General features: G+C 37.3%; 1 protein-coding gene and 1 long non-coding RNA gene across 2 annotated transcripts; one reads left to right on the top strand and one right to left on the bottom strand.

The window, feature by feature from the left end:
• On the top strand, positions 1-446 carry LOC132167105 (uncharacterized). Its single transcript, XR_009438655.1, has 2 exons — positions 1-63; positions 170-446. It is a non-coding gene; the product is annotated as an uncharacterized LOC132167105 (long non-coding RNA).
• Positions 447-8,161: 7,715 nt separating this feature from the next.
• Positions 8,162-11,112, bottom strand: LOC132179601 (arginine decarboxylase-like). The gene has a single exon (XM_059592344.1). It carries the CDS (start codon positions 10,645-10,647, stop codon positions 8,494-8,496), a length of 2,154 nt encoding a protein of 717 aa, XP_059448327.1. The 5' UTR covers positions 10,648-11,112; the 3' UTR covers positions 8,162-8,493.
• Positions 11,113-17,467: the final 6,355 nt, after the last annotated feature.

The following is a 17,467-nucleotide window of genomic DNA, read 5'->3' as shown; positions in this document are numbered from 1 at the left end:
CAGACTCAGGGAAAGCTTGTGTTTGGATCAAATGTAAACCGTGCTGCTAAAGAAACTGAAAAGGTGCTGGTGTTTCGTCCTTTGTAAACCACTATCATACTTATTTGGCTCTCCAAAGGGAAACTAACAAAAACGCTACTGAAACTATTTGTTTTCCTTAATGCTGCAGGTAGCAGCAAAAGAGTCTAAACAAGAGCAGCCCCCAAAGAAAGAAGAGCCAAAATTCCAGCCTTTTTCTGGGAAAAAGTACTCGTTGAGGGGTTGATGGATTTTCAAACAATCAACTGCTTTAACTTCTTTTGTTATCCTTCACCTGTACCTATGTGGATCAGGAAATACAATAGAATTATGTATTTAACTGGGATGTTTTAACTACGAGAAGGTGAAACAGTAGTAGGTTCTCATGTTAAATGAAGAAATGAAAAAGAAACCTATTTCATTTGTTACTGGAATTTTGAAGTGGGCGAGCAACTGTGCCTGCAGAATTCGTTAATAAGTAGGAGTAAGCCGTATGTTAGAGAGAGCCGAGTTTTGATAGGAAGGTGAAACTAGGGGTCCACTTTTCTCTAAAGAAGGGAAGTAGTAGCAAAACTTATTATGGATTTATTGTGTACTAGCAGGATATGGATCCCTACAATGTCATGCCGAAGAGGGGGCAGGCAGGGGAAATTTTAGTGGGGAAGCTGTGAGAGGGGCTCCCTACTGGAGCAGCGGTAATTTGTTTGGGCGGGCGGGCTCTCTATTTGGGCAAGGACCCGAAGCCCTTTGTCCAAAGAAAAAGATGGGGTAATAATAGAAAATTTCAATTATAGGGTCGTTGCTCACAAGGGTAAGTTGTCTCTCACAAGGGCAGGTTGGCTCTTGCATGCTGAATCGATGCATGGATTTTGCAGATATGTTATGGGCAGGTCATATTATCATGTGAGAAAAAGCTATTGTAGGGAATATAATCCTCAATATGAATTTGTAGGCTTGCTTCCTTTATTGATTCCTTTTAATTATTTTTCTACGTTCTTCTAGAGTGAATAGTCTATACGCATTTAATCTTCTTTTTTTTTTTTCGCACAACGAACTTTTGCGCTAGCACTCTCAGTTCTACTTTTACCATCTTGGCTTTCGACGAAATCATTTTACGTCGAAAGAAATTGAGCTTAAGAACTTGATTTTTTTATTATTATTATTCATTTTTATATATCCGTGCAAAGGGATATGACTTATGAGAACTTGATATTGACCTTCAAAAGTTTCCAAAATGTAATATTTTAAAAAAAATCTTTGGATACAGTGTATTCCTTTATTGATTTTTTTGAATAATATTTTTATGATCAGTCTTTTTTTTTTTTTTACAGTACTGGCTTTGGGTTCTTGATAGTGGGCATCAAAATGAGGGCTCCAAAATTAAAATGTTGAGAACCCAAGCTTAGCCCATCATTAGTCGTGCTGGACTGTAACAACTCACAAGTATCTTGAAGGCCCAGACGAACTATCTGGAATTTGTGCTCTCCCTAAATGGCGGGTTGCTACCTTCATATATGATACATGGCTAGACAAATTACACTTTACCCTTCTAAAATTTGGAATGATTTTCAATTCGACTTCCAATATTTCAATTTTTGCAATGCACCCTTTCAAATATTTGCAATTCAACTAATTTTATCTCAAAATTCTCATATTGCCCTGAATTTTTTTTTTTTTTTTTTTTTAAAAAAAAATTAAAAACAAATTGGGGTGCAAAAATGGCCGGACGGCTAAGGGGTTGCTACGGCTACCCCAATTTTTTTTTTTTAATTTTTTATAAAAAATAAAAAAATTATGGACAATATGGAAATTTTGGGATAAAATTGTTCGAACTAAAAAATTTGGAAGTTTGAAAGGGTGCATTGCAAAAATTAAAACATTAGAGGTCAAATTAAAAATTGTCCCAAACTTTGAAGGGATAAAGTGTACTTTTCCCTATATGATATATCCCTGGAAGAATACACTAAATTATTTGGCGGAATGTGAAGAAGAGATGGCCACCGGAGGCCTAAGGATTGCGATGCACTCTATAGAAGACGAAACCTTCTATTCTATGAGCCTGAAAAAAAGTCATTACAAGAGATCAGACGGCTTGGATCACATTTTTAGTTTTTAGTTTTGTTAAAAAACAAATTTAAAGATATTTTTGTCTTATTGAAAAAAAAAAATTAAATGTTATTTTTGTGTTTTTACTAGCCTTGGAGGGCACATTGACATTTTTTTATAGTTTAGGGAGAACATTAGCACAATTTCTAATTTGGAGGGACATTAACAATGGGTGATAGTTTGAAGGGGTATGTACTTTTCCCTATAAAATTAATTTGTCATAAATTACAAAAGGTAATCTCGAATTTAAGCAATATTGTGAAATGCATGTTAGTAAACGCGTGTGTTCTTGAAGTTGCTTCAACTATACCGAGTTGGAATGCTTTCAAATCCCCTGATTAACCAAGCATTAGGGTGAGAGGAATAACTCAAATACTCGAGGTTTACCTATGCCTAACACACTATAATTCTGAGGTTAGCTATGCGTAAGAGTTTCTCCTCGTTATCTAAAGAAATAAAAGTTGCATTTTTGCATTTATTGTCTGCACAAAAAGTGTGCATATGTACTTTAACGATGTGAAATTGCCCTAAAACTTGATCTATCTATTTCTAGAGGTATTCTTATATCCTTAATGTATTAGAACCTTGAGTTTCAAGTTTTTAGCAATTAAAGAACAATAGAAAAAATGTTAATGGTGTTTAAACCGTGTATTTCTCTTTTACAACTAGTAATGAAATTATGACATAATTATTAGAGAATCAACAAGGAGTGAAATGGTTGGAATCATGCAATTATTACAGAATATTTCATAAGAATAGAGAGATTGCAATAATGTGCAATTACTATGATAATATTGTGAAATAAGTATGGAATATTACAAGGATCCTGTCAAAAGGGCTACTACATTGTGAAAAAAAAAGTAAGGATGGGCATAATTAAAATATTGTTGAGGATCGAATAAATTCACTTCTATTTGGAAAAAAAGTCACTTTGTAATCACAAGTTCACATGGCTATCTAAATCAAACATAATAAGGGAAGACAATAACTATCCTTTGAAAAGTTATTATCGTACTGAAAAGTAAGGCAGGCATCATGAATATATTTCAATCCTGTTGGGTATCATTAATATCTCTCTCATTTTTCGGCCCTGAATATGCTCATGTAAAAAGGATAAGGATCTCCAATAGGACCAATACCCTATAATTTGTAGATTTTCAAATTATGTGAATTTATGCCGTTTCTTTGCATATGCCAATTTGAAAAATGCAGCTTATTTTGTTAATAATGAGAATAATTTAGTATATTTTCATGAGGTTTTTGCATTTTATGTTGTAAAAATTTTTTGAATAAAAAACTGTTTCTTTTGTTTACCGAGAAAGAAGCGTCTCTTTGAGAGTAGAGAAAAAACCTTTTAGAATAAACTTTCTTTATGGCCGTCTCGGTAACGTTCCACATTTTTAATATGTAGCATTTTTTTCAAGCAATTCGATTTAAGAAACATTCCACATTTTTTTAAAATTAACATAATTTGAGACTCTGGGATCTTGATATGTTCGAATTTTTGTAAAATTCAGACAAACTATAACAAGGGATCATCCATCGTCCATGTATAAAAGTATGATATACCTTTTATTATTAGATTATCAAAATTTCACTAAGCTGCCCCAAATAGGTGGACTCTGTAACTCTCATCTCTAAAACTGTTCAAATTTTTGTAGAATTCAAGCGGGAATCGTCATTGATGAATAACGGTATGGGTTATTGTTATGGAAAGTAGATTGACATTCCCTAAAATGTTGTTGCCATTACACTTTTCCTCAATGTAGTACCTTATCTTGTTAATGCCTTGTTTGCTTTCCCTAATGTAGACAACATGCGATAACATGGAGACCTTTATGCCTTGTTAGCGTTATGAAGGTCGGCATCAAAGCTGGAATCTGCTGCTGCAGTAGTAGTAAAACTGTCAGTCAGAGAGTCATAGTCCATCCGTTGGAAGACATGAACATCATGGGAATCTTGACTTTATTACACAAAAGCCTTTCATTAGCATATTTGATGACTTCAAACACTGCAATTAACAACCATTAACATCCAACCAAGTTATAGGATTGGATTGGATTGCATCACATAGCGCAATTATGGTTCTGCCCTTTCCTCGACCTTTTTTTTTTTTTTTTTTTTTTCAAGCAAGCAAGATTAAAACAAACACAAAAGGAGAGGGCACTCCAACAACAGAGCCCAAATGGTAACTACATCCCAAGGAGAGGGCACCCTTTTCTCGACCTTTTGGTCAATAAATTATGAGATCAAATCTGTTTAGATTCATTTTTCGTTTTATTTCTAATTTTTATTTTACCTTATGGTCAGACTATATTAAAAAAAGTGAATGATATAGACAAGAGGAATTTATAATTTCAGATTTTTGGATTTTAATCCATTAAACCTTATTTTAGATTTTATTGTGTTTTGGAATTTTATTTATGGATTATGTTAGTCATTTAGTTTGGATTTAGTAACAAGATCAAATCTTATTAGCTTATATATTTTTATTAAATTTCTATGAATGTTGATGCATCTACTTGTAATTGAAGAGAGAAGGTGTTTCATAAGACTTGCAGCAATTAGGCTTTCAAGAATCATGTGATACAACAACCCTATCCAAGGTATTACATCAAAGAAATCAAATGAATATTTATCCTTTCTCCTTTTCTATTTTTCTTTGAATTCTCTAACAATTTTCCATCAAATTCTAGCCATATTATAAATTTAATCTAAATTTGCAGCTATTATTTCTGTCGATCTAGTCATTAGAAACCTAAACCACTCATTTCTCAAACAACTACGCTACAACCACACAAAAAAAGCCAAACATTACTGTTCACAACCATGATTCTGATCTGATTTTCTTCCTTTTACTGTTCTACTTTGAGATCCACAACATACCCATCATATTAGCCCATAATTATTGGGAAAAATCATATTAGGTTTTCATCTAATTTGGATTTAGTCTATGGGTTTTCAATTTAAAAAATGGTTAAATATTAAAAACCTTCATAGAGTTTAACTCTTTATTTTTTATACCCCTATTTATTTTTATCACAGAAGATACTTGTAGTTTTTATAAAGACGGAAATTGTACCTCTGTTAAAATTTCATCCAAAACTTAACAGAACGCCACATCAGCACCAATCACTAGCCACCACGTGTCATATAATTTTTTTTGTATTTTTTTTTAAAATTGAAAATATTAAAAAATTAAAAATTTTGGAGGTGGCTACGGCCACTCCCTTGGCCATTTCCACCCCTTTTGGCCATGGCCACTCCCATCTGGCCGGTTTGAGGGTGGGGAGCTACCCCATGGGTTGAATGATGTATCAAAACTAACAGGTTGACACAATTTTGGATCTACTGCTTTTCTTGTCAACGAAGGTGAAGGAACTGAAGAGTGGGTTCCTCTTCTCTTGTGTTCAAGTGGGTCAAGCCAAAACCAGATATTTGCTCCACCAAATAAAACCCTGTTTTCCTTAGCAAATTCGTAAGCCGCCAATGCATTAGTTGGGTGTAAGAAAACTAGCTGGGCAGCACCAGTATAAGAAGAGATTTTTGTCTTCAAGGAATCTACTGTGCCAAATGGGCTCAACTCTTTTACCAACTCCTGCTTTTGATGGCAGCTTTAAATCTCTAGGAAACTTCATATGCAAAGTTATACAAGCAGCAAGTGCTTCCAATTGCTCACCCCTTGGCAACTCAAATGATGAATCTGAAGTTACAGGTTGATAGAGCTCGGACCCACTGGGGGTGGTTTCGGCCACCCCCTTGGGCTCTTTAGGTTGGCTTGGCCACCCCCATTCGGCCATGGGGTGGCTCCCCACTCCCAAACCGGCCAGATGGGGGTGGCCGGGCCACCCCCATGGCCAAAAGGGGTAGCCAGCCATCCCCCAAATGGCCAAGAGGTGTCTTCGGTCATCCACACAATTTTTATTTTTTATTTTTGAAAAAATATAATTTTTTAATTTTTTTTTTTAAAAAAAAATCAAAAAGTAATTATATGACACGTGGCGGTTAGTGATTGGCGCTGACGTGGTATTCCGTTTTGGTTGAAATTTTAACGGAAGTACTATTTCCGTCTTTATGAAAATCACAGATACCTTCTATGATAAAAATGAAAACCTAGGGAGCAAAAAATAAAGAGTTCAAACCCTATGGAGTTTTTAGTATTTAACCCAAGGTCTTTAAGTTTTTTTCTAAGTTTAAAATTAGTTTATCTATAACCTTGCTGTCAAAATTAACGGTTTGCCATCTGTCTCATTGGACACATCAACATTTATTTCAACACTCCAATGCAATGCTCCACCAATGAAACCGAAGTCTTTTGTTAATGTGAATTTGCTCTTTAGGTTCTCAAATACGTGTAAAATTAATCATTGTTTTAAGGTCTTTCGTTTTATTTTTTTATTTTTTTTTATGAATGTCTTAATACTTGTTATCATGGCATTGCATTTGAGTGTTTATGACGTGTCAAAAGAGACATGTGGCAAATGGCATATTGTTAACTTTAACGGCAAAGTGAGAGAGTGACATATTTTAAAACTTGGGCATAATGATCTAGTATGCCAGAGTAAACAGCAAGAGCACAAATTGTATTTTGGCTGGTGTGAAGCTAATATGTTGGAGGAGAATAATGGCTCATATTAGTAATATTTAGCTAATATGAACCATTTAAGCTAATTTGAAGATGTTCTAGCACCTGCACCTCATTCTCTATTTTAGTAATTAACTTTCAATTCTTCATTATTCCATTTAAAAATTATTTATTTATCCACTATTCCCAATTAGGGAAAAGAATCAAATTATTATTTTTTATTAGTTTTATTTATGCATTGTTGAACTATTTTTTGTTAGCAATGCATAAATAAAACTAATAAAAAAAATAATTTGAGAGAGAGGGGGAAAAGGGGAAGCTAACAAAAAAAAAAAGTTCAACAATGCATAAATAAAACTAATAAAAAAAATAAAAAAGAAGTATTTTTTGTTAGCAGGATGGGACTACTTTTACTTTGATTTTTGCTACAACCTTTGGGTGGCCCAATAAGAATGGTCTTTTCTTTTGTGGACACTCCTAAAACACAATTATGGTACTTGCTTCTTCATGCAGTAGCTCCCAGTTTTTGAAATTCCTATCTCTCACAAACATTTGTGTGTCTCAGAAGGTCACAACCACAGGTCCCTACATCTTTTATCCCATGGTTTCAGCAATGCATCCAATCTTGACCACAGGACGTCTGGAGGGCATACAGAAGCCCACAAAATATTGGTCAACAAACTCTGCATCAGTTGAAAAACAAACAAGTCCATCCAACCATCCTCACTCTCCCCCACTTTTAAGATTGCATGAAAAGCCAACCCTATCAGCTCTCCAATAAGACAACAATCCCACTATGCTAGAATGAAATTGGCAACTCTCCAACAAATGACTAGAATATAAAAAACTTGGAATATAAAAATGTATTCATACTAGAAACACTGACCCCTGCAATAATGCTCTGCTGCATGCAATAGGGCTGCTGCCTCATGTGTGAGTCTGTCCAAATTTCACCTGCTTGGCCGAGTGTTCGAGCAACCTGGACCTCATGTAATATGTAAATATGTGAATATGTGAGTCTACTACCTTCCTGCACGACAAGTGTTGGGACAATTCCAAGCTATCCAATCAAGGGAGACCCCACAAGCTCTCAGATAAACAGCCCTCGGATCCTAGAAAGTTAGAAACACAATCACAATTACTGGTTTTAAGACTGGTATAATCAAAAGATGTTTAAGTCAAAAGTGACACGCAAACTTGTTCACTAAAAAGACAAACAATAAAACAACCAGACCCCACAAACCATGATTGAAGAGAATCTCCTAGTCTAACCCATTTCCATTTTCCATTACTTTTTGAGATCTTGGCAAAACAAAGAGGCCAAACCCAACAGAAGCACAGCCTAGGAAAGGAAGAAGGCCCTACACCGGATCACAAAGTGATTAAAGTAAACAAAAAAAAAATCAAAAGCAGATCGAGAGCCACAAACATCAGTTGGGCGGGCTCTAAGAGTAAAAGAACATGCATGCATTTCATCAGGCTTCAATGTTAAATAAACTAAAAACACTTGAAAGGTCTAGTGAAAAAGAGACAATTAACTTGGAGGGAACAAGATCCCGAATTTACAAAAGGGTGGATTCGGTTCCAATCCCCTCTTTCCCCTACTCATGGCAAAGGACCCCTCTACTCCTGCTGTTTCTTTTACATCCTTTGCTCTTCATGAAATTCAATTAAAAAAAAAAAAAAAAAAAAAACATTGATTAAAAAGAAAGCTTAAAAAATTGACAAGAGACAGCGACTCATCAAGCACAACCAACTGATGGGGATGCTAAAGACAAACAAACTCAAGCACAGCAGTAAGACCACTGCTCATCCTCAGCGGCGGCGGAATCAGCAGAAGCATTGTAGTCATCCTCGTTGCAATAGTAAAAGCCGTTGTTGCCATTGATGGCAGTCAAGCTGCAAGAGGAGGCGGCCGCAGACGCAAGATAAGGCATGTTGTGGAAGGACCGTGCGAGGCTGCTAGCTAGAGCAGCGTTCGAAGCCATGCTGCTGCGGCCACCGTCGCGCTCCTCTGCGCGGTGCTTGAGTGTCTCGAACATGAGCTCGGGCTCGTGCTGCATCACCCGGAGGACGTCCCCGCACGATGGGCCAGGCACGGCGCGAGTCACCGCAAAGCTGTGAGGCCCGTCGCTCTGTGACACCCGGACCACGCTTGGTCCACCGAACAGGTTGTGTAGTCCTCCGAGCGCCTCCTCGTAAGCCCCGCCCAAGAACATCCCCATGTAGTACCGCCCATTGCCTTCTAGCTCGTGCAGCGGCAGGCTCGCCTCGCCACCGATGAACTTGTCGATCTTACCGTCGCTATCACAGGTCAAATCAGACAGAATCCCCCTCATAGACGGCTTTTGATCGTGACGGTGAATGGGCACTATTGGAAAGAGCTGGCCAATGCCCCAGAAGTCGGGAATTGAGGTGAAAACAGAGAGATTCACATGGTAGGTACGGACTGGATCAGCTGTTCCTATTGCCTTGGACACCATATCGCAAAGCCCATCAACGGCTGCGAGGTGTTCCATCCCCAGAGACCCTTCCTTGAACTGATCGACGCAGCGCTGCTTCAACTGGTCGGCATAGAGCAAACAGGTCTCATACTCGCCCTTGAGTGCCGCAGCAGACAAGTTCCCGTAATCGGCACGAGCTTCGTCCGGAAGCCCATCGACAAAATACTGGAAATCAAACTGAGACAACGCAGGGGACTCGTATGTACCGGCCGAAACCGCTTCAAATATCAGAACAGAGTGGTGGGAGACAATAGCTCGGCCGCTTTCACTGCAAATCACCGGGTGCTTGACAGACCTGCGGTCGCAGACAGATTGAATTGCTTGAACCACAGATGAGGCATACTCTTCGAGACTATAACCGACCGAGATATCGGACTCGGTGGATTTGGATCCGTCGTAATCGATACCCAGGCCGCCTCCGATGTCGATGACCTGCATGTCAGCGCCAAGGCGCACTAATTCGCAATAGATCTGTGCGGCTTCGCCGACCCCATCGGCCAGTAAAGCCGTCGAAGGGATCTGAGATCCAATATGAAAATGCAGCAATTGCAGGCAATCAAGCATGTCCACCTGGTCGAGCTTCTTCACCACGCGCAAAATCTGAGTCGTTGTCAACCCAAATTTCCCTTTCTCGCCCGAAGTTGACCCAAAATGCCCCGAATGCTTCGTCCTCAGCTTCGCCCTCATACCAATCACGGGTCGCACACAGAGCTTCCTGCTCAAATCGATAACCAAATCAAGCTCCTCCTCTTGCTCAAGCACAATTACAGTATTCAAAGCAAGCTTTCTTGCCACCAGAGCGAGCGAAATGTACTCCGCGTCCTTGAACCCATTGCATACCAGAAGGGACTCCGGGTTGCCTTTGCACAAACAGCTCATCGCCAAGAGGAGCTCGGGCTTCGACCCAGCCTCCAACCCGAACCGAAACGGCGACCCGAATCTCACTATGTCCTCCACCACGAACCGGTCCTGGTTGCACTTTACGGGGTACACCCCCTGATAGTGGGCCTTGTACCCCTGGGCCCCCACCGCAAATTCGAACGCCGACTGGAGCGACTCGAGCCGGTTCTTGAGTACGTCCGGCAGGCGAACGATCAGCGGCAGCTGCAACCCGAGCCCGCCCGAGTGCTTCGGGTCCGACACCTTCTTCACGATCTTCATCAGATCGATCTCCTGGTGCGCCATCGTGGCCGTTCCGTACGGCCGCACCGAAATGTTGCCGGACGCGTTGACGGCGAAGTACGGCGCTCCCCACCGATCGATTCTGTACAGCGCCGCCGAGAGGGAAGTCGACCAATGGGACCCCTCCACGTTGGTTGCGCCGGAGAGCGGCACCGTCGGCCCCCCAAAAGAGGCGTCCGACACGGCGAAAGCAGCGTGGCCCGGAGGAAAATTGGCTGCAGTAGCATCCACGCAACACGCCATGGCCGGCATCTCTCAAAATCTAATTACAACAGAGAACAAAATAAAAGAAAAAGGAAAAAAAGAATTTTTTTGTTATATTGAAAGAATTGTTGGTTTTGGTGTTTGTGTTTGTGTTTCCGATTGGTTTGTGAAGGTGGGGGCTTTAAAACCCGCCGAGGCCGAGGCCCCGGCTACCCCCTCAAAAGAAAGCAGTGAGAGATCTATTGGAAACGAGAGCCCCCCTCTTCTCTAACCCTACAGCCCCAAATCCCCACGCCTAAACCTCAGAAGAAGAAGGTTTTCACGGTTACAGCAGAACGCTGCCGTATTTGATTTGGAAACCAATCAAAACCTTACGCTCCAACAATGGAACCTACCATGCAGATCTGGAGAATAAAAAAGGAGGAAAATCGAACGGAAACCTAACGAAGAGAAGGGGGTATTGCGTCTCTGTGTCAAAGAAGACGTCCAACGAGGGTTGAGTGGGCGAGAATTGCATGGAAGGAGGAGAGCTTATTTATAGGAACGGTGAGGCGGGGAGTTGGGCCGTGGGCCAGGGTCTTGGGCTGGGACGGAGATCTTTTTCAATTTCTCGTATTTTCTCTCTTTTTTTTTTATAATTGTTTTTCTAATTTGGTCTCTGGGATTCCGCTCATAACGACTAATCAGCGTCGAGTTGCCGCGTGGCCTGGGGATCGTGGGACCCTTTTGCTCGCAGTTTTTCTCTCCCGAGGCTTCTTCTCCCCAGTTCCAAACTCCTCTGGCGATATGAAGCGAGAGAGTTTAAAATATCGCAATAACGTTTAAGCAGGAAACCAGCACGAAGTTTCTTGTGATGGGGATTTCCTTTAACGGCCCTGATTTGGCCACGGAGCCCATTGTTAGTTGCCGATATCGCGGATTCTTACGGGTGTACACTTGAAGATGGTCACGTGTAGCTCGCGTGGGACGTGGGCCCTACTGTCCTTTATCGAGTTGATTGGCCGGACCTATTTGCAAAATGTCGAAAATGCACTTTCATGTTCCAACCCTCTTTACACTTCCAACTATTTTTTTGTCTTCTTATTATTTACTTTTTACCCAAACAAAGCCTTTCCACCTCCTAAATATATTGAGTTTGCACTTCCCTTGAAAGAATTGTGAGGCATAAATTCTTCCTTATCATGTGATCTTCGTTTGATAAGAGTATAGAAATTATTTAAAACTTTCTAGACCCAATTCATCGCACGGACAATTTTTCTTAATAGAATTTTAACACATCAGGTTAAAATATCAAATACAGTGAAAATTAAAACACCGTATTTTTAATTTAAATCAATTTTCAATGCCCACTGCTTATCATCAAACTCTCACTCACCTTCGAGCTCTTCATACTGGAGTCTTCAAAACCAACCAAGACAATAAATCCGGTAGTTTTACCAATGAGTATTTTGTTTATAAGGTATTTTGTTAAGACAAAATAAATTATTTGACGTGAAGAGTATATATATATGTTTCAAATTGAGATGCATGCTTTCTATTGATGGTGTAAAACACCCGGTTTACGCCAAAATTTAATTGAAGTTATTCTTTTTATTATTTTTTTTTTTACAGCATGTAATTCTAAAAATACCTACGGGTTTAAATGATTGGATTGGAGAGATTTTTTCCAACTGTATATAAAGAAAAACTTATTTATCATTCATTTATTCCAAATTGGGAAGTAATCTATTCCATTTTATCATCCTCTTTTACATTTTTCTATTGAAGTAAAGTGTGGTCTGGCCTTCTACGAATAGATTCTCTAAACTTTAGCTTAATTTTAAGGTAATCATAATAATTATTTAAGTTACTAACATTTTAACATCATAACTCTATCCGTTTTGTTAAACTGCAAAAATAAAAAATAAAAATCTATCCTTTTTGTTAAGTGAGAATATTGGGTGCCCTTTGGTGTTTATCTCTTAGATAGTTTTTAACTTTTTATATAGTGGGTAAGAGCAATCCTTCCTAAAGCTTTGTCTTCTCATTAAGAGTTTTACTCCAATTCACAGATCAAAACTTTTAAATTTTCTAAGAAAAATTATAGTATAATTTTAAAAATCTTAACCAGTCTTTATTAGCAAATTTGTGTAGTCTAATTTTCAACAGAGTATCTATTCAAATTTGAAAAGAAAAAGAAAAAGAAGATCAATACATTGAACTGGATTTCATTAGGCAAACTATACAAACAAATGTGAAAAGCTACAATCCAATTATTAATAATCATTTATGGTGCATTTAAAAATAATCTCCCAAGTAACGGGCCCGGGATTTGGAATGGCATAATAAGACCAATCTCACAAACAATACTATAATCAAGTCATGCCCAATCAGGCCTTAAGCGACCGGCAGTTTCATAAAAATAATAATAATAAATAAAAAAACTATAGAAGATCATAGTCAAGCCACTAGTATCCTAACATCCCAATATGTTAGGAATTTCCTTTCATTTCTCATTGAGCAAACTCTAATTTATCGAAACGCTCTCCCGCTAGCACACCCGACGAGCTCACCCGTGCTTGTTTTCCTTCCATTTGCAGGTTCTATGATCAGCTTGAAGTAAGGTATATATCCTATCAACTTATTATTCAAATCAAAATAATGGGTTTATCAGTCAAATCGTCTTATTTAATGATCAAATTTATAAATAGATATTCGAACAGATACAATGGATGGAAACATTGGTTCATAATAGAGACGACAACACGACATTTTCAAATTCATAGAATATAATCTGCATCGAATTATGAGACAATATAATTCATTTCTATTATGAACCAATATAATGGATCGAACAAATAATATATATTATCCATGTAAAATAAAACGGAAAATAGATAATATGTGATTCAAAATAATCAAAATCTATTAGTTGCAATTCATCATCCAAGCTTGTACGATCGAATTGAATAAAGCATAAGCACCAATTCGAGTATCTCAACAATTAATGATTTAGTGTTCAAACTTAAGTATGCACATGCATATTTCATAGGTGTTAATGACCAAAACATGTGAATTCACATGTGTGATATGTCATGCATGCATGTGAAGCGAAATGCAAAATGTAATTCTCAACTAATTCAATTAATAAATTATAGAAAGGATTTAAGGAAAAAAAAACAAATCAGACTTATTCCTGAACTATCATACAACTTGCAATATGTTTTTCGAATTTTTAATTTTTGCAATGTACCTTTCGGTCGACTTTAGATGATAAGTGCCTCACCTAACCCACACGTGACACAAATAGTCAATTATTCTCTCATAAAATTTGTAAAAATACAACTATACCCTTTAAAAAATCGGTGTGAGGTGGGTGACCCATGAGCAAAAGTAGGAGTTTCTTTTTTTTTTAATGAATTTATTTTATCTTACAAGGGTATTTGTAATTTTGGGTCACATGAAATGCAAATTGCATGGTAAATTTGCAGGATACATTTCAAAAATTATAAATTTAGAAAGAAAAAAATTACAAATTATACATCTTTTAATAAAACTTTTCCTTCTCACTTTTGTTTATATCTTTTAAAAGCAAAAGAGAGCTCTTACTATCATGTTCATCCTGATAACACATCTTTTGTAGCCTCTAATTATTATGTGACACATCATCAATTTAAGAAAAATGCAAAAAATAAAAGTAAGAACAATCACACTAGATTAGAGAAAAAAAAAAAAAAAATCGTAGCCGGCAAGACCCAGGCCAGACCCACAGCGTGGGTCCATGGGACTGGCCGGCGATAAACGCCTCAAACCCCGCTGGCTGTGACCCGCCTCAAAACCCTTTTTTAATGCCTCAAAACCTTTTTTTAATGCCTCAAAATCCGTTTCTAATGCCCCAAAACCCGTTTCTAATGCCTCAAAACTCGTTGTTTGATTCAAAACTAAAACCTATAGGTAAAAAGTTAACCTTTTATGAATTTTATCATCATAAAATTTAGTGTATTTTGGTTTAACTTATTTTTGTAAACTTTTTTATATTTTTGCTTATGTGTCAGTTATTGATTGCAGCCCGTAAAAGATGTGTTATCAGGATAGTCCAAATAAAAAGTTTTCTCAAATCAAAAACATTAACAAATATTTCAAAACACAAAAACACTCAAAATTACTCACTCTTATCTTATATATATATAAAAAAAAAAATAAATAAAAAAAATAAAAATAAAAAAAGGGGAGGTCCCAAAAGGTGCGGGCAGGCCATGCTCTTTGTGAAGTAAATTTAAATATTCCTTGTACAAAACCAGTGTTTTTGGTAAGTAGGAAAGAAAATGGGGAGGGAGAGGGGGCATCCATTGAATTGAAAAAAGGGGCAGTGAGGGAAGTAAGAAGGGGTGAGCTGCCTCCCTTAGCTAAAGCCTAAACCTTATCCTCCCCCCAAGAGAGAATCTGCAAATTTGACGCTTCAATTTTTGAAAAAGTTGACGCCTCTGACGGGTCCCCTTTACTTTCTTTTCTTTGACGCGCATCACACGCGGTAGCCACTGGTCAGAGGAAAATATATAATTAAATTCAATACATAAATTAAATTTTAATTTTTCTTTTTTTTTAAAAAAAAAAAAAATCTCCCGGCCTTTGAAGTGGATCTGTGTGAGATGATGATTGGACTGTTGAATGATGATGAGCGGGGGGGCGGGCGTTAGGTGGGCCAGCTTTATTCGCTCTCTCTCTCTCACGCTCACTCACTCACACCGGGCGGCCCCGTCAAAAAGCGCACACCATAGCCACGCCATGGCTTGCGTCTTTCGGAAACCTGAAGTTACGAGTCTACCCTTTATCCTTGTGAGCTTTCCCAATACGCTCGAGATTTTCAAGATCATGGGGCCGCTACACGTACCATGCATGAATTATTAACGTCTCAAATGGACGATGCTGCCCTTCTGGATCACGGCAGAGCCATCCACTCATTTCTTTACTCTATATAATCGACCAAATTTTATTCTCAAATTAAATTATTAAAAAATAATTTAATTTATTAAATTGATATCAACACGCGCGGTGATTACATGCTTTAAAAATATGATTTAAAATCAATTATTCAAAGAATTCTTTCTCAATTTGAATGAAAACGTTATAAATATAATTATTGGATTTTTTTTTTCTTTTGCTTCTCAAAGGCTCAAAGCAAAAATATTAATAAATAATTCAAAAAAAAAAAAATAGTTTTTACATTTATATCACATCAAAACACTTTTTAAAATAAAATAAATATTTTCAAAATATATTAACAAACAAACTATCATAAAAATTGAAGAAGATCATTCCTCTTTCTTCAATTTGTTTGAGAGGTATTGTTTACACTATCTATATATCTATTTTTCAATATATATATATATATAACTCATAAAAGATATTTTAAAAGATATTTATATTTGTATAATCTCACTAATAATCATTGGAATGGGTCATTGAAAGGCACACAAGATCAATTTTAATTTGGTGACGAATGTGACCCAAGAGAATGAAGGACTATTGGAATTGGCCATTCGGAGACTCAAGAGAAAAGCCACCTGCACGTGGATTTGGATCCTTTGAAATTTTTAAGAAAATCTAGTTTTTTTAAATTTCAGATTTAGGCCTTCAATTTTCATTCAAGAGTCATTATCATGTCCGTCTCCCACTACTAATAAATTAATAGTAAAATTTTAATTATATTAATAATATTAATAATCATCATTATTTTATTATTTTATTAGTAGTGGGACACGTGGCAGGATAATGACTCTTGAATGAAAATGAATGACTTAGATCTGAAATTTCAGAAACTGAAATTCTCCTAAGAATTCAAGGGGATCCGAATCCCCTGCACGCCCATATCTTTAGTTGTGTTTTTTTTTTTTTTTTTTTTTTTGAAAAAAATATTTTTAGTTGTGTTAGGCCTACAAAGTAAACCGCTAACTTGCTATTAAATGAAGGAGTCCTGCTATGCAGTTGCCAAAAGGCAGCCTAGCGTAGGACATATATTAAAAAAAAAAAAATTGTTTTTTTTTAGTTAAATTTCTGAGTTAATATTTAATTTTTAATGCCTCAAAACTTTTTTTGGATTCAAAACTAAAATCTAGGGGTGAAAGGTTAACCCTTTAGGGATTGTATCATCTAAAAAAGATTCAATCATCCTAAATTTGGTGTTAATACCTCATATTTAGATTTCCCTTTAATATCTTACTTCTTCAATTTTAAAATAAAAAAATAAATAAAAAATAAAAACAAGCAAAATATCTGATGTTATCTAAAAAAAAAAAAAATTTGGCCACGTCAACTTTGGCAGACGCTGGGATGACCCTAGGCTGCCGAAAATCTCTACTCTAAATGAATATCCCTCAAAAAGGCAACGTGGCCTGATATCCCTATCAACAAATTAAGGGAGGAATTAGCTCCCAAGCTGGCAACCCATCAAAGAATCTCCACCTAAGAAAGAAAAAGAGTAATACCAAAAATTACGGACAAAACGAGCCACCCATGGAAGGAAACTGATCGAGGAGCCATCTCCTCCCCCTGACAACGCCCATCAAACCCAAGGGATCACTGCCCTTAAACCTTCAGGGCAATTATAAAAGTCTCACTTGACCATAACCCCTGAGGGAGGATTCAACGGACAAGTTCAACATCTCGATTTTGTTATGCTTTTGATAATTTCTATTGTCTTTGTTATTAATAATTGCGTGATTCTCATAGTCTAACTTAGGCATCGCAGGTGATGTGGCCGCCTTCTCCTTGTTTCAAGTCCCCTTCTTGCCGTACTTAGAACCGAAGGCTACCAGGAGTGACAACTGCGTTAACAATTATATTATTTTTCCATATTTTGATATATTAAGAATATATTTTGCAAATAGCA

This window comes from Corylus avellana, chromosome ca1 (genome assembly GCF_901000735.1).
Source record: "Corylus avellana chromosome ca1, CavTom2PMs-1.0".
Taxonomy (NCBI): Eukaryota; Viridiplantae; Streptophyta; class Magnoliopsida; order Fagales; family Betulaceae; genus Corylus; species Corylus avellana.
Note: the sequence above shows the minus strand (reverse complement) of the source record. Positions and strands in the feature narration are given on the sequence as shown.